The 25,638-nt window shown below is 44.1% G+C and overlaps 1 protein-coding gene across 1 annotated transcript in view; it reads right to left on the reverse strand.

Annotated features, from left to right (window-relative positions):
• Nucleotides 1-25,638, reverse strand: part of LOC134431409 (guanine nucleotide-binding protein G(q) subunit alpha) — a 190,918-nt gene that overhangs the window by 58,328 nt on the left and 106,952 nt on the right. The window contains exon 3 of the mRNA XM_063179426.1: nt 2,492-2,646. Within this exon, the coding sequence (XP_063035496.1) occupies nt 2,492-2,646 (155 nt within the window). The remainder of the gene's footprint in view (nt 1-2,491; nt 2,647-25,638) is intronic.

A 25,638-nucleotide genomic window follows, 5' to 3' on the forward strand; every position in this document is an offset into this window, starting at 1 on the left:
CCTAAATGTCATAACTGATTCTGCATATGTGGCTGACATTGCACAAAGGTTAGACTGAACACTACTAAAAGAGATTGATAATGAGCAACTGTTTAAATTGCTAAAATTTCTATGTCTAACCATCCAGGCCAGGACTTACCTGTACTACATCCTACACATCAGGAGCCACACAAATTTACCAGATTTTATCACAGAGGGCAATGCCAGGGCAGATATGCTAGCTATCTATGCTTGGACAGCACCAAAACCAGATTTGCTGGCACAAGCAAAGGCATCACACAGTTTTTTCCACCAAGGTGCTTGAGCATTACAGTGGCAATTTCAGCTGTCAAACACAGAGGCTCATAATATTGTTAGCATCTGTGTTGACTGTCAAGGTCACGCTGCACCATTTCAGATGGGAGTGAACCCCCATGGACTGCGTGCTTTGCAAATCTGTCAAACTGATGTCACACGCATCCCTGAATCTGGCCATTTTAAATACACCCATGTCTCAATTGACACCTTTTCCTCAGCAACATGGGCTACAGTACACACAGGGGAAAGAGGACAGGATGCCATCGCACACTGGCGATCAGCTTGTGCATCCTTGGGCATTCCCCAAACCATCAAAACTGATAATGGCCCTGCATACATCTCACAGAAAACCAGGCAATTTCTACAGCTCTGGGGTGTATCAAACCAAACCCATATCCCTCATTTACCAACTGGACAAGCCATAGTGGAAAGGGCACATGGTGCCTTAAAAGGTATACTTAATAAACAGAAGGGAGGTATGTGTGGTGAGACTCCACAAAGCAGAATAGCTAAAGGTATATACACATTGAATCACCTAAAAGTATTAGAATCCAGTTATCTTAAATCACTTCTTATCACTACAATCATCCTGCAATGTTCAATTGCCCAAACCCAAGGTAATGGTACACAACCTCCTTACCAATACATAGGAGGGTCCTTGGGATCTCATTACTTGGGGTCGGGGATATGTATGTGTTCCAACAGACCGTGAGACATGTTGGGTACCTGCCAGATGCATCCGACCTGCACTGTGTCCTGCTCAGGACCACAGACAGCACCCTCCTGATAAACCCTCAGCAGACATCACAGAGCCATGTGATCAGAGTGATTGATGACTACCTCATGGAAATCTGGGACTACAGTTCACATAAAGACTCAATCTGTTTACAAATTATTTCTCTGTTTACAAACTGTTTTCCTTGTCTACAGATTGTTTCCTAGTTTTCCAGTTGGGTTTGTTTTTGTTTTTTTTTCTTTAATAAGGGTTGAATGATTCTTGTTCTTACAGACGGTTTCATTTTCTTCATTGGTTAAATGGTTTGCTGCTTTTAAAAAAAAGTTGCAATCTGTAACCTATAAGCCTAATGCCTGTGGCATATTTACCTGAGCTCTCCCCTATCGGGTCCTGGACATAAATGCTGCAGCTATAACGTAAATCAAAATTTATAGAAAACAAAGGGTGAGATGTTGGTGCCATGTTTCCAGCCCCTGGGCTGAGTGAGAAGGGTTTTGGCCAATCAGATCTCTCATAAGACTACAGCCATTTCAGTGGTCCAGGACCCGAAGGGGTGTGGAGTTCAAACCAATGAGAGCACCCGGACTGGGTCTTTCAAATCCTCTATATAAGGGAGGGCATGGAAAATAAAGGTCTCTGTGCCACATGAACATCTGGGGAGAGTGGTCTCTGTCTCCTTGCCCCTCACCCCCCTACACGTGACCTAACATAGAACAGCCCGCGTGAGAGGCTGATAAAGCAGAAGCAAAATGTATGGTAATTAGAGAGCATTTGAGCCAATCTCAGCAGACCTAATTAACACACTAGTAGCTCTCTAGCTGCCTAAACTGTATCAGCAAGGTATTTTAAAGTTTTTCTTGACTCAATCACATATAAAGGATTGTGCTAGATAAGGACCCTCAGGCTACTATGCAGATAAATCTCCAGATTTTTGTTATGTGTATGGCCATGTTCCATTGACTTAACTATTGTTTTTTTTTACCAGATGAAAAATTTTACCAGACCTCTGTAGTATATTACTCAGAGCATCTGAATTTCTTGGAGATGACATTTAGACAATGCTCAGGGTCCAATGTTAAATTGCATTGCTATTTTAAACAAGGAAAACAGATGTTCAAGGGCGTTGCAATTTTTGTGATTTGCATAGAGGTCTACCTTTGATTGCACTTTCCTAGTAATAATGTAAGATTTCAAATTATCATACACTTATGTTTTGAGAAACACACACATAATACTAAACTAGATTCACTACCTTCCTTACAGTAGTCTTTACATTCACATAATTCAGTGCAGGTTTGCGCTGAATATGCATGCACACGCAGATCCTTGCACACACACATAAAGAAACTGTACGTGTAAGTACATAAAAATACAGTATACAAAGATAAAAAGTATGAATTAATTTGATAGAAAGAACAGAAAATAAGATACAGTTATTTGTAGCCACTATATACTTACTATTTTGTTGAATCTGATAACTGATATTCTCGTCGTCTATCATAACATTCCTGGATTCCAGGGTCATTCCATAAACTTCTCAGTGCATCTACATAGGGGTTCTCAAAAGTTGACACCTTCTCTACATCGACTTCTCGAACTAACTGTGCATGAACCTAATTTGAAACAAAGAAAACAATTTATTTCATTTTCTATGTTTACAAATAGTTCATTTTCTCAGGTTGAAAGGTGTAGCTAAGTGTGTATTCTATTGCCATCTGTTAGAGGTGGGGCAGTTATCTTCTGTTAATTAGGCAGTTTTCTTTATCTCTTCCACTACCCATCCTCCCTCAGAGGAGATATCTTCTGTTAATGGGTCATTGAGTCTCACTGCATAACTGATAAAATTACATCATCCTCTTGTGAGATGCTCTGCCCAGAGGGAGGAACCAAGCATTCCTACCTAGATATAATCTGAGATTTGGAACACCACAGTCAGCCTTCTCCCACTGGATTCCCAGAGGAGCAGCTTTCTTCTCCTCTGGATTCCCAGAGGAAGACCAGGCCTATCTACACCACCACTGGACCTTCAGAGGAAAACTACACCCTTCTACAAGATCAGTGCTTCAACAGAACCGCATCTGTCACTCCAGGAGGACTGCAGCCACCATTTAATCAGACTGCTGCCAACACCCTGACCCACAGGGTGTCAGGTTGTATTCTGATTCTTTCACTGTTGTTTTGTATTACTGCATTTTTATTTTTATTTTTTCCTAATGAAGAACTGTTATTCCTACTCCCATATCTTTCCCTGAAAGGCCCTTAATTTCAAAATTATAATAATTTGGAGGGAGGGGTTTTACATTTTCCATTTTAAGGACGTGTCTTGCCTGCCTTAGCAAACCAAGACAGATTTTGGCGCCCAATGTGAGGCTCGAGGGTATCGAGAGAAAAAGGGTGAAAAAGAAATAGCAGTTCTTGAGTAACCTAATTTTTTGTGTGCTGGATACAGAAAACTTGTTAAGTGTCACCATGTGGTCTAGCTTACCCTGGTTCGGGTGGCATGTGGTCATGGCTATATTTCTCCCATTTGAATGCCCTTATCTAAACATGGTTCCTATAACTAAGGCTATTGTGGCTGTTATTCAGTTTGCTTTATGGGCTAATAGGGGGAGGAATTCATGGATATTTAACTTCCTCTGGAAGGCAGGCACATGGAGTCAGAGCTATCACACACTAACTGTATGTTTTTGGGGTTACTTTAATAATGGTACCTACTGTGAGGAAATGACACCGGGGGAAGTTTTCTCCCAACCCTTTAACCATCTCTTTGGGTCTGCCCCACCAGTTTTCGATGGGTTCAAATCTTCTCTAAATGCTAATGACATCATACAGTGGTTGATGTTGCTGATACGCCTGTTAAGCCTGTTCTATTTAGCATTCAGAGATAAGGGAAGATTGACTTGCATAACCACCCTGACACCTATCCCAGAAAGTAGGGATGCTGCCACAGAACCTGACACTGCCCTGGGGACTAGGGATGCTGCCCCAGAGCCTGACCATGCCCCACAGCCCACCTCAGAAATAAAACACCCAGATTGGGTGGGAGTTCTGGTAAAGGAGATATGTGAGATGAGCCAGATGCTGAAAGAGTACATTTCTCCAGCTGGTGAGAAACCCTCCTCCTGCCTCAAAGAGGGAGAGTTTAAGGGTGCAGCAGTGGAACCCACAGATGTTACAACTGTCCACGTTCCAGCTGAACTGCAAGGGCGGTCACAGCCAGCAACAGTTGCCCCTGTGGAAATGAGGAAGTCCAAGATGAAAACAAAACAGCCAGATAAGGATAAGAATGGAGCGTCTTCACAACCTGCAGGGGAGCCAACAGTTGAGATCATCACAAAGTCCCTGACATATGAAAGTCTCTGTAATCTGCACAAAGACATACGACAGGGACATCAGGCTTATATAACCTGGTAATTTTGGGTCTGAGACCTTATGGGTACAGGTGTGCAACAAGATGGTGGTGAGGCAAGGAATGTGGGACCCTTGACCCAGGACTCAGGTGTGAATCAGGTATTCATAAGGAAGCCAGGGTCCCCTTTCCCTCTGGGAGCGGCTTTTAATGAGCATCAAAGAGAGGTTTGTCCACAGGGAGAGAATGCAAGGGCACCATCATAGAATGCGCTAGAAGACCCTTGAGGAAGGGATCCAACAGCTGAGAGAAGCAGCAGTATTGGAGGTACTCTTTGGGAGGGATGGACAGCATGATAATGACCCTGACAAAGCCAGGTGCACAGGGCAACTGTTGTAGACTGGCAAATCTAGGGCCATCTCTATACACCACCTTCATTGCAACTATTAATGCCGATAACAACCGAGACAGTAGGTTCTGTCACCAACAAGCTTAGAAATTATGAGAGTATGATCAATGGCCTGATGTAGGCCCATGTCCCTGCTGTAATTAGAAGCCTCCAAGAGGAGATGAGGGAGGAGGTGAGGAGGAACAGTTCCTATATGGCACCAGTGAAAGTCAAAGGCAGCAAAATCAGAGCCCAACGTCCCCCCGATAGAGAGATATGGCACACCCTCCGAGCTGACCTGTGGTTCTTAATGGGTGACCATGGGGAAGACATGAGATGTGAAACCTGTAAGAGTGATCTCTGGGGCCTTTTCGGGGGTCCGATCCGGCTAGCTCTGGACCTTGGCCCCTTGCAGTCTTACAAGGACAAAATAAAAATACTCGAGGCACTCTTTCCTCTTGGGACCAGAGTCCCACTTTATTCTGGATAGAAGCCGCCTGGGAATAAAGGCGGTGTCCCTGGGGGGAAAGAGGCTGGAATGTCTGATGGCAGGAGATTTTAAATCCAGGGAAAGGGAGGCAGAGGAGAGGGGCCACAGCCAATGTGATACAAGTGAGGGGAGGGGTGAGGGGAGGAGTAACATGGGGAGAGACCACCACTACTGGGGCTTAGGGGAGAGGGGAAGACCATGGGATATGAGGGGGGAAACCCATGAGGATACAAACATACTATTCAGTGCAAAATACCAAACCCAGTGCAAAACAACAACTAAATAAACTATTTAGTGCAATACAACAGAAACCTACTTCTGTCCTGGCAGAATGGGTGTGTCAACACAAGGAGGGAAACACTAACTGAGGGAGTTCCACTAAAGTGAAAGCAGCCTCAGCCTCTCATGACTGAGCTGCTGGGTATGATCTGTCAGATCCCCTTGAAGGTACCTCTAGCATGTATGCCCAGGAAAGGAATGATAACCAGGGCTAGAGGGGCCCTGCCTCTAGCCAGGAAGAGGCACGGGAAAACTGGATCTTCTGGACAGTGTGGATCCAATGGCCTGGCACATCAGAGCCACAAAAATTTGAAACATTAGTTGATACTAGTGCTCAATGTACCCTAATGCCATTGGGACATGTGGGGGCAGAACCTGTTTCCATTGCTGGGGTAATGGGGGAGGTCACAGCAATTGACCCTGTTGGAAGCCAAGGGAAGCCTGACTGGGAAGGAGTGGCAGAAACATCCTATTGTGACCAGCCCAGAGGGCCCGTGTATTCTAGGCAAAGACTTTCTTGAGAATAACTATTACAAAGACCCAAAGGGACTCAGGTGGGCTTTTGAAATAGCTGCTGTAGAGGCAGAGGACATTAGGCAATTGAACATCTTGCCTGGACTATCAGAAAACCCATCTGCAGTAGGACTCCTGAGGGTGGAAAAGCAACGAGTACCAATTGCCACCTCAATGATGCACCACGGGCAGTATCGGATGAATCAAGATGCTGTGATCTCCATCCATAAGATGATCTGTGAGCTGGAGAGCCAAGGGGTGCTCAGCAAAACCCATTCACCCTTTCAACAGCCCCATTTGGCCTGTGCGCAAGTCTGACAGAAAATGGAGACTGACGGTGGTCTATCGTAGCTTGAATGAAGTGACTCCATCACTGAGCGCTGCTGTGCCAGACATGCCGGAACTCCAGTACAAGCTGGAGACTAGGCAGCGAGGTGGTATGCCACTATTGACATTGCCAATGTATTTTTCTCTATTCCTCTGGCAGCAGAGTGCAGGCTTTAGTTTGCCTTCACCTGGAGGGGAGTGCAGTACACCTGGAACCGACTGCCCCAGGGGTGGAAACACAGTCCCACCATCTGCCATGGACTGATCTGAGCTGCACTAGAAAAGAGTGAAGCTCCAGAACATCTCCAGTACATTGATGACATCATTGTGTGTGGGAACACGGCAATGGAAGCATTTGAGAGAGAGCATCATCCATATTCTGCTGAAAGCTGGCTTCGCCATCAAGAGCAACTTCAAAGGACCTGCCTGAGAGATCCAATTCCTAGGAGTAAAGTGGCAAGATGGACAGTGTCAGTTTCCCACTGATGTCATCAATAAGATCACTGTGATGTCTCCACTGACCAGCAAGAAGGAAACACAAGCTTTCCTAGGCGCCATGTTTTTGGAGAATGCACATTCCTGAGTACAGTCAAATTGTGAGCCCTCTCTACCTGGTTACCTGCAAGAAGAACAATTTCCACTGGGTCTCTGAACAGCAACAAGCCTTCGCCCAGATCGAGCAGGAGATCATTCAGCCAGTAGCCCTTGTCCTAGTCAGGACGGGACCAGAGGTGAAGAATGTGCTTTACTCTGCCACCAGGAAAAATGGCTTGTCCTGGAGCCTGTGGCAGAAGGTGCCTAGAGAGACTCGAGGCTGACCACTGGGATTTTGGAGTCGAAGCTACAGAGGATCTGAAGCCAACTACACTATAACAGAGAAGGAAATCTTGGCCCCCTGTGAAGGAGTTCAAGCTGCCTCAGAGGTGATTGGCATGGAAGCACAACTCCTCCTGGCACCCTGACTACCACTGCTGAGATGGATGTTTAAAGGAAAGGTTTCCTCTACCCACCATGCCACTGATGCCACATGGAGCAAATGGATTACCTGTCGCTGACGGACACGAAAGAACACAAGCACACCACCTCTCTCAAGGTGAAGGAAAAAAGGGAAGTTTTATTCTCTGACTCCAATATTTATAGTTTTACAAAAGTGACAGTGGATTGGAAGGTGACAGTAACACCTCTGCAATGGCACAGGTCAAACCAACAGTCCATCAACTCTCTCCTCCTCCATAAAGGAATGAAAAACAATGAGTTATTTACAGAAAGTGTGTGAGAAAGTTCACTACAAGAATGTCAACATCAGAAGGCTTAGAAAATCTCAAAAAACCAGGGCGACATCTACCCTCATCACACAGCGTGCCTGTATTGCCCTGGGACTTTGGAAATAATTACAAACGTGCTGGAAGTTGAAAACTTTAGTCTCACTGATGAAGAAGAGCAGGAACAAGTGACACAGGCTGAAGAAGCTCCACTGTAAAACAGACTACCAGCAGAAGAAACACGATACGCTCTTTTCACAGATGTTTCTTGTTGCATCGTAGAGATGAACTAGAAGTAGAAAGCAGCCGTATGGAGCCCCACAAGACAAGTTGCACAAGCTACCGAAGGAGAAGGTGGATCAAGCCAACTTGCTGAACTAAGGTCGTTCAGCTGGCCCTGGACATTGCTGAAAGAGAGAAGTGGCCAAAGCTCTACCTCTAAACTGATTCACGAATGATAGCCAATGCTCTGTGGGGCTGGCTAGAAAAGTGTAAAAAGGCCAACTGGCAATGTAGAGGAAAACCAGTCTGAGCTGCCGATGAGTAGAAAGACATTGCCACTCAGGTAGAGAAGTTACCTGTGAAAGTCTGTCATGTAGATTCCCATGTTCCCAAGAGTAGAGCTAATGAGGAGCACCAAAACAATGAGCAGGTAAATCAGGCTACAAAGATAGAGGTGTCAAAGACAGACTTAGATCAGCAACACAAAAGAGAGCTGTTCTTAGCTCAGTGGGCTCATGATGCTTCAAGTCATCAGGGCAGAGATGCCGCCTATAAGGCATGAGACCAAGGGGTAGATTTAACCATGGATAGTATTTCTCACTTTATCCATGACTGTGAGATGTGTGCTGAGATCAAGCAGGCCAAGCGGGTGAAACCCCTATAGTATGGTGGGCAGTGGTCCAAATATAACTATGGGGAGGCCTGGCAGATTGACTACATCACACTGCCCCAGTAAGCACTATGTGCTGACCATGGTGGAAGCCACCACTGGCTAGTTGGAGACCTACGCTGTACCTCACACTACTGCCCAGAACACCATCTTGGGCCTGGAAAAACAAGTCCTGTAGAGACATGGCACCCCTGGAGAGAACTGAGTCAGACAACAGGACCCATTTCAAGAATGGCTTTATAAACACCTGGGCCAGAGAACATGGTATTGAAAAGATATATCATATCCCTTATCATGCACCAGCTGCTGGGAAAGTTGATTGGTGCAACGGACTGCTTAAGACCACCCTGAAGGAACGTGGCAGGGTAACCTTTAGAAATTGAGACATTAACTTGGCAAAAGCCACCTGGATGGTCAACACCCATGGGTCCATCAATAGCGCTAGTCCTGCCGAGTCTGAACCCTTGCACACAGTGGATGGACATAAAGTCCCTATGGTACACATAAAAGGTATTTTAGGAAAGACTGGATTAGTCTGACCGCAGGCAAAGATGAACCCATCTGCAGGATTGTTTTTGCTCAAGGACCTGGTTACACTTAGTGGGTAATACAGAAAGATGGAGAAGCCCATTGTGTACCACGGGGAAACCTATTATTAAGTGAAAACTGTATGTAAAGTTTCACTGTGTAGAGTTTATTGATTTGGCTAAGATGCAGATGGTAATAGAATAAGGGGTGGAAAATGTCTTAGGTTGAAAAGTGTAGCTGAGTGTGTATTTTATTGCCATCTGTTAGAGGTGGGGCAGTTATCTTCTGTTAATTGAGCCATCTGTTAAAACCAGGTGGTGCAGTTTTCTTTATCTCTTCCACTACCCATCCTCCCTCAGAGGAGATATCTTCTGTTAATGGGCCATTGAGTCTCACTGCATGACTGATAAAATTACATCATCCCCTTGTGAGATGCTCTGCCCAGAGGGAGGAGCCAAGCATTCCTACCTAGATATAATCTGAGATTTGGAACACCACAGTCAGCCTTCTCCCACTGGATTCCCAGAGGAGCAGCTTTCTTCTCCACTGGATTCTCAGAGGAAGACCAGGCCCATCTACACCACCACTGGACCTTCAGAGGAAAACTACACCCTTATACAGGATCACTGCTTCAACAGAATCGCATCTGTCACTCCAGGAGGACTGCAGCCACCATTTAATCAGACTGCTGCCAACACCCTGACCCACAGGGTGTTAGGTTGTATTCTGACTCTGTCAGTAGTTTGTTTTCTTTTTTGTACTATTACATTTGTGTTTTTAATTTTCCTAGTAAAGAACTGTTATTCCTATTCCCATATCTTTGCTTGAGAGCCCTTGAATTTCAAAATTATAATAATTTGGAGAGAGGGGGTTTACATTTCAAGGGAGGCTCCTGCCTGCCATAGCAGACACCCGTCTTTTCAAACCAAGACATTCATATATTGTGAATGTGATAACAGGAATAATTTTTCAGACTGGCCATCTTACCAATGTGTGGTTATAATTGAATGATGTTAAGGTGTGTTCAAACTAACAAAAATAGTAATCGGAATTCTATGAGAGAAGGTAAATTAATAAATGAGTATATGGGCCATTATTTCAGAATAAGCATATCCTAATCCAGTATTATGCAGCTGAAATTGATAAAATATTCTTATGAAAATTTACATTTAATTAGGCTACATTTTAAGAAAGTTCTCATTTTTCAGATCTAATTTTAGGGCATATAATATGCTTGCTTTAAAATTATCATTTCTTAAGCAACTTGACAGAGTTAGACTGATAGGAGCAGAAAGAATGGGAAGGAGGAAGAAAACTTGTCTTTTAGAGAGATTCATTTATATGTACATACACTAAGAAAGTAAAAGAACAGATGAAAACTTAGCAAAAAAAAAAGAAGGGATTCTATTCTCAAATTTAGTCTACATTTCAGACTAGACTCATTTCAGTAAGGACACAGACCCCTTTCCATTTTAAATCAGGTAAGTACATAAAATAAGGACTGGGTTTGTTAATTTTAAAGTAATTTGTCCTGCTTTCACATGTACAACCTGTCACCTCTCTTTTTAGGCAGTCCAGGAGAATGCTACAACTCATTACTTAACAAAATTTTATGCTTGCAACTATTGTCTACTCATAGGGAAATCAAGAACCCCAAGTTCAATCTGAAAAAATGTTTGTCTTTGAGATATGGAGAATATATGTTCTCTATTCTAAGAATTCAAGTCTCCAAGTTCTAACAAAGTTTATTTTCTTCTGGAACATCATGTTCACCCATCCCAAAACTGGACAGATCATAAAGGGTTTCTACTGTCTGATAACAAAATTTTTACAAAATGGTATTCAACTAAGCGCAAGCCAGTACTCTTATGAAACAGGAAGATATATTTTTTCCCAAAATATTTTGTATTTTTTGCTGAAGCCCAGTTATGTATTCAATTTGCTTTATAGTCTTCCAAAAGAATGATACTCCAAGTATTTGCTCACTACTTGCGACAAACCGATACACAATATATTCAGATATTATTTATTTTATTGTTCTTGAGCTCTGAAAGTATGGCCAGCTGATATCAAAATGCTAACATAGGTAAAAGATGGACTTAGTATTCAGAAGTTGCTCTTAAGCTTTCATTGGAAATTCATCATAATTGACAGATGCTCAAGTATTATACATCAGGAGCATCATAAAAGGTATTTACTATTTTCAGTTAATAATTTAGACATGTAATTACTAAAAAATAGATGAAGATTTTAAATAGCTTTGTTTCTCAGTTCTGCTTGTCCTGCCCCAGAACTAATATGACTTTGCACTATGTGGCAAAAACCTCTGAAATGAAGTTCAATATATACCAGTGACGCATATCCAGCAGAAATCTAATTCAGCCTTTTAAAAGAAACATAGGAACATTCTTTCCTCAATAAAAAATGTTTCTGGTTCCCTTGGTAGACTTATGACTACTTGTATCCTACTGACATACAGCTCTTGACAACAAAGCTGCTTTTCTTAAAAAAGTACTAACCCTTCACACAGATTTCAAGTCTTTATGCTACGTCTAGGCTATGGTGTCTTGTTCCCCAGAGGTACTATACTTTGCTGTAGATTACATTTTTTCTTTCTCTGAGTCTTTGTCAGTTGGTATCTTTTACCGGCTTCTAATTTCTGGTCGAAAAGAGATTTAAAACCAGGATCTCATCTATTGGCTTTTTTTCTCAATCCCATAAAAACAAAAGTAATTCTACTGAAGCCTAATGAGATGCAAAAGCATGAATTTAATGCAGAAAAAGACTCAAGTATGCATGATGTGTGGTGCTAAAACTGCTAAATATTTGGTTTAGTTTCCTTCCACTAATATAATATCAATCTTGGAACATTACTTTTGATGTTAGCACTCAAACTGCTTGCATGAAAAATCTGAGGACTCATCATTCATCCAGTTTCCGCAGTATAACCTTTACCCAGTACTTCTTAGTCTTCACTGATACTTTTTGCCTTTTGTGCATCCAGTTCTCCTCTCTGGCCACCCACCGTGAGGGGGGGGTGGAAGAGGGGGTGGGAGAAATGACTAAGCAGCAGTCTTGTTTGCAAAGTCTCATTGGGAGAACTAAATTGAGGAGTACCATTCCTAAACCATGACAGTTTCATAGTCTCAGTTTTCTACTTATTTTCTAATTTTTTGAAAGCACTCATGTTCCTCAGTGACTAAGCGGGACAGAAAATGGATCTGTTCCCATATTCTTTCCATAGATGCACTAACCTTTTGGAATCTTACAACAGTGGTGACCTAGTTACAGGGATAGAAGGCAGAGTTTAGCATTAGGGATAACAAAATCATGTATTCTAGACTCTTCTACATTATCTTTAGTGCATTGTCTTTTTTTAAGGCAGTAGTGGGAAGCATAAGGTCTGCCATTCTTTCTCTGGCCTGGAGCTGGGGAGGGACTGGGGCTTTCCAGACCACATCGTCACCACAGGTCCCCGGTTCATCATTTTCTCCAGCCATGGAGCGCAAAGCCTTGAAAAGACAGCTTCTGACTCAGAGATTGCCTTGGAAAATGGAGCAGCAGGGGGTGGCCCCCAGTTCAGTCAATCTGTGTGCAGCCAGAGCCTGCTCAGGATCCAGCTGCATGTTGCCTGCCGGTTTGCTGCTGCCTTCACTGAGAGAACGACTCAGCACTCCCCACTGCCATTGCCACTCGCTGTCGGGGAGAGACACTCACCACAAGTAAGGGAAGATCCAGACAGTGACAGCATGCCCCACTGCCACTACCACTGCTGCTGCCTGGGGGAGGGAGCTTGCCCAGGACCGTGCATCTTGGCAGCATAGTTCCTGGTTTGAAATATCTCATTGGGTTTCATTTTGTTCCTGTTTTTCTATTGTTCCCAGTCTGGGGGGAGGAGGTTTGAGCCACAAGACCCTCTCCGGTGTGCTGCCTGTTCTCCCAGGTGCCACGTGGCAGACAGCGTGGGGGGAGCTACCATTTTGGTTTTCCCCTAGGGGTGGGGGGCCAGGTGACGTTTTGCCTTTGCTGATTTTATAGATAAACCATTTTTCTCTCTGTATTGTTGTATTGTTTGCACCTTTTGCCTCAGTAAAATTGTGACTAATGGGTTTTTTTTACTTCTCACAGTCCTGTTTTCCCCTCCACTTGGGCAGGGGGGAGGAGCTCGAGGAGTATTAACTTTTTTTTCCCCACTGAGTTTTTCTTTTTAGAACCATTACAAGTGGTTACAGTTGTTATGAATGAGTAATGTGATGGTTGGCTCTCACAATTAAGAAATAGATATGGTGTGTATGTTAAGATGTATAGAGATGTTATTGTAATATGTCCTCCCATAGTCCTCTTCCCCTCCCCCTTGTAATAGCTTTGGTAGTCAAGGCATTTGAGGAGGGCCAGCTTACTACTAGGAGGCCCATCATAATAACACCTGACCTCCAATCAAGATGTAAGAAAGTGATCTCCACCAATAGACAGCACAGAAGGAGTTAACTGAATAAACTTTGGGAGGCGCTAAGGGTATAAAAGTCAGAGCATCCAATTTGTAGACAAGCACCTGGCTGCTAGTCATGGAGACTCCCAGCACTGTAATTTTTCCTTATTCAGTCCTTTGTTGCATTTTTGTTAAAGTTTAACAAACCATTAAAATTTTAAAAGTGAGAGTCATTATCTCACACAGTCCATGTTAAAAGAAACTTAGCAAGAAGTTGGTTTTTTTAATATTCCTTTTGATATTGTCTATGTAATTTTTTTAACTAGTTTTGTTGGAAATGATACAAGGTTTTAAATGTTTATATAACTTTAGTCAAGGGTTTTGTTTTCCTTTGCCCAGGGGGAAAGGAATTGAAGTTTCTTTTCAAAGGACTGTTTCACTACTCAAGGCCTGATGAGCTTAACATCTCAACAGACTGGGAGAAGAACAGGAGATATACAAAAGATAACAACCATCAACTCCAAACATCACCTCTGGCATGGACAGAGATAGCTGGTCTGGGAAAAGATAGATAAGAGAACAAAGAATGAGAAAAAAGAATGAGAACCTATTTAGCATTGAAGGCAAAGGGATCAATAATCAGTAGGAAATCAAATACTAAGAACTGCATAACTTGGGACAAATGAAGATTGAACCAATGACTTTCTCTGGGTTTGGACTGTATGAGTATGTCAAAAATCTAGCAAAGATCATGTGATGGAATGATTTTCTCTGCACAACTCAGGCAATGTGTGGATGAAATTATTTCTGTTGCACATCTTGGCAAGAAAAACATCCTGGCTAGAATAAAGTGATGCCTTGATTCTCTTAGACTGAAAATATGTCGTTAGAAAGTTTTGTTTTTCCTGCAGTTTTGGTCACAGCTTTCTAACTTACCAAAAAGATTTATGATAGACATACACAAATGCAGTCCATTTTTAAAGAGTATTCTGATACACAGAAGAAAGCAATATGCTTGAGATGCAGCAGGCAAGGTTGTTTTGTATCAATGATCTATGTGGACTAATTGATTTTAAGATGCCCATTTAAAGAATCTCTCTTCCATGGGAAAACAAATCTTCGCAAATATTTTCTGTTTTCACAGAATCACATAATCACTAGGTTGGAAGAGACCTTCAAGATCATCAAGTCCAAACCATGCCCTAACACCTCAACTAAATCATGGCACCGAGTGCCACATCCAGTCTTTTTTTAAACACATCCAGGGATGGTGACTCCACCACCACCCCCGGCAGACCATTCCAGTACTTTATCACCCTTTCTATAAAAAACTTTTTCCTGATATCCAACTTATATTTCCCTCGGCATAACTTAAGACCCTGTCCTCTCGCCCTGTCAGTTGCTGCCTGGAGAAAGAGACCAACCCCCACGTGACTACAACCACCTTTCAGGAAGTTGTAGAGAGTGATAAGGTCGTCTGAGCCTCCTTTTCTCCAAGCTAAACAACCCCAGCTCCCTCAGTCATTCCTCATAGGACTTGTGTTCCAAGCCCCTCACCAACCTCATTGCCCTCCTCTGGATGTGCTCAAGCATCTCAACATCCTTCCTAAACTGAGGGTCCCAGAACTGGACACAGTACTCAAGGTGTGACCTCACCAGTGCCAAATATTGGGGAAGGATGACCTCCCTGGTCCTGCTGGCCACACTATTCCTGATACAGGCCAGGATACTGTTGGCCTTCTTGGCCACCAGGGCACACTGCTGGCTCATGTTCAGCTGGCTGTTGACCAGTACGCCCAGTTCCTTTTCCACCTGAGCACTTTTCAGCCACACTGTCCCCAGCCTATACCATTGCAGGGGGTTATTGTGGCAAAAATGCAGGACTTGGCACTTGGACTTATTAAACTTCATCCTACTGGACTCTGCCCATCCATCCAACTGTTCCAATTCTCTGCAGAGCCCTCCTACCTTCCAACAGGTTGATACACACTCCCAGCATAGTGTCATCTGCAAATTTCCTAATGAAAGTCTCAGTATCCTCATCCGTGTCATCAATAAAAATATTGACAAGAACTGGCCCCAGCACGGACCCCTGAAGAACACCACTAGTGACTGGCCACCAGCTGGATGCAGCACCATTCACCAGCACTCTCTCTGGGCCTGGCCATCCAGCCAGTTCTTAAGCCAGCAAAAAGTGCTCCTGTCCAAACTGTGAGCTGCCAGCTTTTCCAGGAGTATGCTGTGGGAGATGGTGTGAAAGGCCTTGCTGAAATCCAATTTGACAACATCCATAGCCTTTCCTGCATCCACCATGCGGGTCACCTGGTCATAAAAGAAGATCAGGTTGGTCAAACATGACCTACCCCTCCTAAACCCATGCTGGCTAGGTCTGATACCCTGGCCATCCTCTAAGTGTGGAGCGATAACAGATAACACTCAATATAAACTCTTCCATTACCTTACTGGGTACTGAGGTCAGGCTAACTGGCCTATAATTACCAAGATCCTCCTTCCTACCCTTCTTGTGAATGGGCATCACACTGGTCAGCTTCCAGTCATCCGGAACCTCACCAGTGAGCCAGGGCTGTTGGTAAATGATGGAGAGCAGCTTCACAAGCTCATCTGCCAGCTCCCTCATCACCCTGGGCTGGATCCCATCTGGTCCCATAGATTTATGAACATATAAGAGGCTCAGCAGTTTTCTGACTGCCTCCTCCTGGATAGCAGGGGGACCATTCTGCTCCCTGAGACCATCTACCAACACAGAAGGACAGCTGTCCTGAGGGCAAGCATCCTCCCACTAAAGACTGAGGCAAAGTAGGCGTTAAGCACTTCCACCTTCTCCTCATCTGCAGTTACTAAGTTCCCTCCCACATCCAGTAGAGCACAAAGGTTGGTCTTACCCTTCCTTTTGCCGTTAATATATTTGTAAAAACATTTTTTACTATCCTTTACAAAAGTTGCCACATTAAGTTCTAACTGAGTTTTGGCCTCTCTAATTTTTTCCCTACATGACCTGGCAACCCCCTTAAATACTTCCTGAGAGACCTGTCCCTCCTTCCAAAGATGATAGACCCTCTTTTTGTTCCTAAGTTCCTTCAAATCCTTGTTGCCCATCCAGGCTGGATGTTTGCCTCATGGACTCATCTTTTGGTACATGGGGACAGTCAGTTCTTGTGCCCTCAAAATTTCTGTTTTGAAGTACACCCACCTTTCCTGGACTCCTTTGTTTTTAAGGCCTGCTTCTCAAGGAACTGTCTGAATAAGTCTCCTAAATAGGCCAAAGTCTGCCCTCCGGAAGGCTAGTGTAAAAGTCTTATTGATGTTCCTCCTCATTTTACCAAATATTGAAAACTCCATAATTTCATGATCACTATGCCCCAAGCAGCCTCCAAACACCATATCTCCCACCAGCCCATCTCTATTTGCAAGCAATAGGGCTAACATAGTCCCTCCCCTGCTGGGCTCAATCACCAGCTGTGACAAGAAGTTGTCCTCCACACACTCTAAAAACTCCCTGGACTGCCTCTTTTCTGCTATATTAGGTTCCCAGCAGATGTCTGGTAGATTAAAGTTATCTATGAGAACAAGGGCTGGTGATCCTGAAACATCCTCCAGCTGCTTATAGAATAAGTTGTCCACCTGTTCTTCCTGTTTGGGTGGACAATAACAGACTCCCTGTGGGATATCAGCCTTGTTGGCCTTCCCCTTAATTCTTACCCATAGGCATTCAACTTCGTCATCATTAGTTTCAATACACATGGCATCAAAAGCCTCCCTAATATAAAGGGCCACCCCTCCACCTCTTCTCCCTTTCCTGTCTCTTCTGAAGAGCTTGTAGCCATCAAGTGCAGCACTCCAGGTATGTGAGTCGTCCCACCATGTTTCCGTGATGGCGACTACATCATAGCTTTGCTGTTGAAATCATAGCTTTGCTGTTGTAATCATAGCTTCGCTGAGACAAAATGCCATAACTCTGAGAATCCCCCTCTTCCTTCTTCGTCCCCCAGCTTTATATGCTGAGCATAACCTCATATCTTATGGAATATCCCCCTTTGGTCAGTTTTCCTATCTGTGTCCCTTGCCACCTTTTTGTGCACCCTCAGCCTACTGGCTGGTGAGGTGGGGTGAGAAGCAAAAAAGGCCTTGACACTGTGCAACTGCTGCTTATCAATGACTAAAACATCTCTATTATCAAAACTTTTTCTGCACAAATCCAAACCAGCCCCATATTAGCTACTGTGAAGAAAATGAACTCTATCTCAGGCAAAACCTGCACAGGTGTTTAGTGAAAAAAAAAACTTAATTTGATACCCTGCTGAGAAATAGCTGTCATTCTAAGGAATAATGGCTTAATGAGACTATCTCAACACTGGAGAAACAGTACTGAATACAATACTTAGTCAGGTGTTAACCCCAACCTTAAAAGTAGGTTTGACATTTCAACCTGCATCTCAGCTATATCACCTACTCTTATACTGTCAAATCCTCTCCAAAGTATATTTATGTATATTTAGTCTCACTGGGACAGCCTTATATGAGAGATCTAATTTTCATTCCTTTCCGAAGGGGAAAGAAATCATATAATCCAATTCTCATGTAGTTCAACCTAGCAATGCAGGACCCAAAGAGAATGTACATTAGAATGTGAAAGAGACATGATTTGATTTTATGTAGAAAATGCTTCTAAATATGGCATCTGTTTCAGCACATCCAGACGATTGTACCATCTGCTTGGGATGCATTCATAAAAAGCTGTTTTCTACTGCCTATCCTAGCTAGTAAATGACAGAAATTAAAAAAGACCTACTGGATTGCATAAATTAATTGCAGTGCAACTTAAGAAAGCAGTTCTCTTATTAAAGCCAGTCTCAATGAAGAATATTAAAAATATTGTTGCTGCAATTTTATTTATCAGATGGGTAAAACATCACACACACTGCTGATTCATATGGTATCCAAGAACAGCACACACAAAGCTCTGCATAAAGACCACAAAAGATGATAAGCATCCAAGAAGGAACAGATAGGGTTCTTAGAAACTTCCTGAAGGTAGTTTAGAAACTACCTGAGTGCTTTGTTATCCCTTGCAGACATCCCATTGTGCAAGAGACTCATTTGCAACCCCTGAAAAATCTGTCCATTCACATATTCCTCAATTTCCTCATGTATATCCTTAAAACCTTTTCCCACAAGCAAATTTGAAACAGAGAAGTAACTCCAATTTTCTTTTAGAAAAATCCATTTTATACAGTCAGCCACAGTACAAACATGCTAGTCAAATGGTCTCCATATATTTTAGTGATATCTCAGTCCAATACTGTTAGCACCTGCATTACCACAGAACCAGTTGACCTTTTCACTACAGATAAGGATTTAAAAAACATGCTAGTTTTGAAATGGCAGGGAGCTGAAAAAAATTTTTTAAAAAGAGAATAAATGTTGAAATTTTCTTTCCCAATTTGTTACTGTAGATCTAAATTAAATGTTCCACAAATTACTTTTGAAAAATATTAAAATATTTTCTTTCAGACTGACTTCAAGAGAATTTATAAGATTGTATTGGGTTTGCACAGCAAGGTTTTGGTAGCAGAGGTGGTACAGAGGTGGCTTCTGTGAGAAGCTGCCAGAAGCTTCCCCTATGTCTGATAGAGCCAATGCCAGGTGGCTTACATAGACCCACTGCCGGCCAAGGCCAGGCTAATCAGCAACAGTGGTAGCGACTCTGGGATAACGTATTTCAAAAGTGAAAAAAACCTGCTGCACACAGCAGCCAGAGGAGAGGAGTAAGAATATGTGACAGGAACAACTCTGCAGGACCCAAGGTCAGTGAAGAAGGAGGGGCAGGAGGTGCTCCAGGCACTGGAGCTGAGATTCCCCTGTAGTCCATGGTGAAGACCATGATAAGGCAGCTGTGCCCCTGCAGCCCATGGAGGTTCATGGCAGGGCAGAGATCCTCCTGCAGCCTGTGGAGGAGATCCATGCCAGAGCAGGTGGATGTGCAAAGAAGGCTGTGAACCTGTGAGGAGTCTATGCTGGAGCAGGGTCCTGTCAAGGACCTGTGGACCCATGTAGAGAGGAGCCCACGCTGGAGCAGTTTGCTGGCAGGACTTGTGACCCTGCTGGGGACCCATGCTGGAGCAGGCTGTGCCTGAAGGACTGTACCCTGTGGAAGGGGTTCATGCTGGAGCAGTTTGTGAGGAACTGCAGCCTGTGGGAAGGACTCATGTTGGAGAAGTTCATGGAGGATTGTCTCCTGTGGGAGGGACCCCACACTAGAGCAGAAGAATGGGAGGGTGAAGGAACAGAGAAACATGTGATGAACTCACCACAACCCCAAATCCCCTATCGCTGCTCAGGGGAAGGAGGTATCAAAAACTGGGAATGAAGTTAAACCTGGGAGGAATGGAGTGTTGGAGGGAAGGTGTTTTAAAATTTGGTTTTATTTCTTATTATCCTATTATGATTTGATTGGTAATAAATTAAACTAATTTCCCGAGCCAAGTCGGTTTTGCCCATGATAGTAATCGGTGAGTGATCTCTGCCTGTCCTTATCTAAACTCATGAGCTGTTGTAATCTGTCTGCATTCATCTTGCCACTTCATCCCTAGGAACTGAATTTCCTGGGCAGGCCATTGACTTTACTTTGTGTGATGGCAAAATCCACTTTCAGGAGAATCTGAATTATTTTCTCCCCTTTCTCAAATCTTCCTCTGCCATGTTCCCCCATACAATGATGTCATCAATGTATTGCAAGTGTTCTGGAGCCTCACCCTTTTCCAGTACAGGCAGGATCAGTCCATGGCAGATGGTAGGACTGTGCTTCCAACCCTGGGGCAGTCGATTCCAAGTATACTATGCACCCCTCCAGGTCAAAGGAAACTGTGCCCTGCACTCTGCTGCTAGAGGAATGGAGAAAAATGCATTAGCAATGTCAATAGTGGCACCACTTTGCTGCCTTGGACTCCAGTTCATACTGAAGTTTGAGCATGTTTGTCATGGCAGCACTCAGTGATAGTCCAGTTAGTCTCCATTACCCATTATATTTATGCACAGGCCAAATGAGGCTGTTGAAGAGTGAGTCTTACTGACAAGTCTCTGTGTCTCCAGTTCATGGATCATCATACGGATGGGAATCAGTCTTGGTTTGTGCAGTATTACTGACGATGCACTGCTCTGAAGGCGATCAGTACATGATGTTCTTCAACCAACAGGAGTCCTACTGTAGAAAGTTCCTCTGAGAGACCAGGCAAGGCGTTCAACTGTCTAATGCCTTTTGTCTCCACAGCAGCTATCCCAAAAGCCCACGTGAGTCCTTTTGGGTCTTTGAAATAACCACTCTGGAGGCAATCTATACCAAGGATGCACAGAGCCTCTGGACCAGTCACAATAGGGTGGTTTTTTCCCCTCCTTCCCAGTCAAGCTCACCTCAGCTTCAAACAAAGTCAAATGCTGAGATACCTCTGTCACCCCAGTAATAGAAATAGGTTCTGTCCTATCATGGTTTGACACTGGCCAAACGCCAGGCATTCACAAAAGTCATTGGCTTACTTTCTCTTGCTACAGTTGGGTAGAGGAGAAGAAAAAAATTAACAAAGGGCTCATGAGTTGAGATAAGGACTAGGAAAAAATACTCTAAGGATAAAACAGGTTCAAATTTAAAGTTATAAAGTAAATTTATTATTAACAGAGTCAGAGGAGGATAATGAGAAGTAAAATAAGCCTTTAAAACACCTTTCTCCCCCCCCAGCCCCCCGCTCCCATCGACAGCGCAGGGAGACGGTGTGGAGGTTTTTGGGCAGTTTGACATTCAAAATCCTTTTCTGTTTGGTCAGGGAGAGAAGTCTTTTTTCTGCTATGCCCTGGGGTTCTTTTCATGGACAGTCTTCCCAAAACTGTTGTGGTATGTGTGACTCATCTATGGGGTGCAGTCTTTTAAGGATAGGCTGCTCTAGTTTGGAAGCAAGGGCTCTCCTTCTCTATCTCTGGAAGCAGGGGTCCTCTCTCTCTATTTGGGTCTCTCACTAGATCACAGCTTTCCTTGGCATCCACCCGCTCCGGCATGAGCACTTTTCCCATGGGCTGCAAGTGGATCTCTGCATCACCTGTGGACTTCATGCATTACAGAGAGATAGTTTGTTTCACCACAGTCCTCACTACAGCTTGCAGAAGAATCTCATCTCCAGTGCTTGGAGCACCTCCTCTCCTGCCTTTTTTTCCACTGACCTTGGTGCCGCCATGTTGTTTTCCCTCACATCTACTCACTTCCTCCTCTTCTCCGACCAGAAGAAAAACCTCTGCCTGTAGGCACTGTTGGAAACAATACAACTATTAAATTTGTATTTTGTCTCTCTAGTTAGGCTTAACTTGACTTTGCCTTGGGGAAAGGAATTTTCTTTATTTTTTAAAGAGATATAGCATCACTCTAAGGAGATAGGCTTAATATACCAACAGACAGGGAGTAGCCCAAAGATACCCAAAGAGATAAATGGCCATCAACAGAACATTATCTGGTGGTGGGTGGGGGGAAAACATTCTGGAGGTTCCTTCAAGGGGATCTGACATGTCATCCTGCCTTCTGCTATGTTTAGCAGCTTGGTCACAAGACTCAGGAGATACATTCATTCTTGTAGGACTCCTTTTGTTAGTAGTTTCCTCATTTAGCTTATGCACCTGTGCTGTAGGGACAAAAGTGGGTTTTCCATACCATCTTCTCCTGTCTTCCCCATTTTTGCACAGGAGGAACCATGGGTTTGCTCATGGAGTGTACCTCCGCTCCCTAGCTAGGCAAGGTCTGCTTCTGATAACAGGGTCTTTGGTCTGTACTGATGAGACTTGGAGAAGGCTCTCTTTAAGCTCCTTGCTGAATTTCTGATGTGTCTCTTCAATCCTGTCTTCCAATTTCTGCATATGCTTGGTCAAGTCTGTTTCCACAGCCAGGATTTGGGCTCTTCTTGAGGGCATGGACAGTGTCTTCATGTGTCTGGAGCCTTCTTGTCATAGAATCACAGAATTAACTAGGCTGGAAAAGACCTTTGAGATGATCAAGTCAAACCTGTGACCCAACACCAACTTATCAACTAAACCATGGCACTGAGTGCCATGTCCAGTCATTTTTTAAACATGTCCAGGGACAGTGATTCCAACATGTCCAGAGGCAGCCTATTTCAAAGCCAAACCACTCTTTCCATGAAGAATTTTTTCCTGATGTCTAACCTAAACTTCCTCTGGTGCAGATTAAGACTCTGCCCTCTCATTCTGTCAGAGGTTGCCTGGGAAAACAGACCAAACCCCACTTGACTACAACCTCCTTTCAGGAAGTTGTAGAAACTGATAAGGTCAACCCTGAACCTTTTTTTTTTTCCCAGGCTAAACAACCACAGCTCCCTCAGTCATTCTTCATAGGCCTTGTGTTCCAGGCCCTTCATCAGCCTTGTCATCCTCCTCTGGACACGTTCGAGCATCTCAATGTCCTTCCTAAACTGAGGGGCCCAGAACTGGAAACAGTACTCAAGGTGCAGCATCACCAGTGCTGAGTACAGGGAAAAAATGACTTCCCTTGTCCTGCTGGCTACACTGTTTCTGATACAGGCCAGGATGCCATTGGCCTTCTTAGTTACTTGGGCACACTGCTAGCTCATGTTCAGTCAGCTGTCAACCAGTACCCCCAGGTCCCTTTCTGCCTGGCTGCTGTGCAGCCACTCTGTACCCAGATTGTAGTGCTGCAGGGAGTTGTTGTGACCAAAGTGCAGGACTCAGCACTTGGTCTTATTAAACCTCATACTATTGGACTCAGTCCATCTATTCAGCCTGTCCACATCTCTCTGCAGAGCACTCCTATCCTCCAGCAGATCAACATGCTCCCAGCTTGGTGCCATCTGCAAATTTGCTGATGGTAGAGTCAATCCCGTCCTCCAGATCATCAATGAAGATATTAAACAGGACAGGACCCAATACGGATCCCTGGGAGACACCATTAGTGTCTGCCACCAACTGGATGCAGCACCATTCACCACCACTCTCTGGGCATGGCCATCCAGCCAGTTCTTAACCCAGCAAAGAGTGCTCCTGACCAGGCCATGGGCTGCCAGCTTTTCCAAGAGTATACTGTGGGAGACGGTGTGAAAGGCCTTGCTGAAGTCCAGGTAGACAACATCCACAGCCTTTCCCACAACCACCAGGTGGGTCACCTGGTAATAAAAGGAGATCAGGTTGGTCAGGCATGACCCGTACCTCCTAAACCCATGCTAGCTGGGTCTGATCCCCCAGCCATCCTCCATGTGATGGCTCTCAATATAAACTGTTCCATAATCTTGCCAGGCATTGAGGTCAGGGTGACCAGTCTGTAGTTTCTCAAATCCTCCTTCCATCTTTTCTTGTGAATGGGCATCACATTGGCCAGCTTCCAGTCACCTAGGACCTCCCAAGTGAGCCAGGACTGACTGCTCCCTGATACCATCTACCAAACCAGGAGGACAGTTGTTCTGAGGGCAAGCATCCTCCCACTAAAGACTGAAGCAAAGAAGGCGTTAAGCACTTCCACCTTCTCCTCATCTGCAGTTACTAAGTTCCCTCCCACATCCAGTAGAGCACAAAGGTTGGTCTTACCCTTCCTTTTGCCGTTAATATATTTGTAAAAGCATTTTTCATTATCCTTTACAAAAGTTGCCACGTTAAATTTGAACTGAGCTTTGGCCTCTCTAATTTTTTCCCTACATGACCTAGCAACCCCCTTAAATACTTCCTGAGAGACCTGTCCCTCCTTCCAAAGATGATACACCCTCTTTTTGTTCCTAAGTTCCTTCAAAACCTTGTTGCCCACCCAGGCTGGACGTTTGCCTTGTCGACTCCTCTTTCAGCACACAGGCACAGTCAGTTCCTGTGCCTTCAAGATTTCTGTTTTCAAGTACACCCATCCTTCCTGAACTCCTTTGTTTTTAAAGGCTGCTTCCCAAGGTACTCTCCAAATAAGTCTCTTATATAGGCCAAAGTCTGCCCTCCAGAAGTCCAGTGTAGAATTTTCATTGATGCCCCTCGTTTCACCAAATATTGAAAACTATAATTTCATAATCACTGTGCCCTGGATGGCCTCCAACCACCACATCTCCCACCAGTCATTCTCTGTTTGCAAACAGAAGATCTAGTGTAGTTCCTCCTTTGGTAGGCTCACTCACCAGCTGTGACAAGTTGTCCTCCACACACTCTAAGAACCTCCTAGACTGCCTCTTCTCTTCTGTGTTGAGTTCCCAGCAGATGTCTGGCAGGTTAAAGTCATTTACAAGAACAAGAGCTGGTGATCTTGAAACATCCTCTGGTTGCTTGTAGAATAAGTTATTCACCTCTTCATCCTGGTTGGGTGGTCTATAACAGACTCCCACCAGGATGTCAGCCTTGTTGGCCTTCCCCCTGATTCTTACCCATAGGCACTCAACCTTATAATTAATTTCAATTTCCATGGTGTTGAGGGCCTTCCTAATATACAGAGTCACCCCTCCACCTCTTCTCTCTTTCCTGTCTCTTCTGAAGGCCTTGTAGCCACCCATCGTAGCACTCCAGTTATGCAAGTCATCTCACCATGTTTCCATGATGGAAAGTACATCATAGCTTTCTTGCTGTACCATGGCTTCCAGCTCCTCTTGTTTGTTACCCATGCTGAATGCAGTAGTATACCCGCACTTCAAATGGGCTACTGATTTCACCCCCAACTGGCTTACCACCTCTGGGCTTGTTTCTGGATAGTCTAGTGGCATCCCCTTCCCTGAACTTATTTTAAAGCCCTCTCAATGAGTCCTGTCAATACATGGGCTAGAATCCTTTTGCCCTTGTTAGCCAGATGGAGCCCATCTGGCTCTAGCAGGCCAGGTGCCATAAAACTTGCCCCATGATCAAAGAACCCAAAATTCTGCTGATGGTACCAGCCCTTAAGCCACTTTTTGATAATGTGGGTTATCTTTCTTTAATCATCATTTGTCCCTGCTATCAAAGAGACTGAGCAGAACACCACGTCTGCTCCTGCCCCATCAACCAATCAACCCAGAGCCCTGAAGTCCCTTTAATTGCCCTGGTGCTCTTCTTTTCAATCTCATCACTGCCAACCTGGAGTATCAGCAGTGGGTAATAATCAGAGAGCTGAATCAGCTAAGGCAGT

Source organism: Melospiza melodia, chromosome W (genome assembly GCF_035770615.1).
Source record: "Melospiza melodia melodia isolate bMelMel2 chromosome W, bMelMel2.pri, whole genome shotgun sequence".
NCBI classification, from domain to species: domain Eukaryota; kingdom Metazoa; phylum Chordata; class Aves; order Passeriformes; family Passerellidae; genus Melospiza; species Melospiza melodia.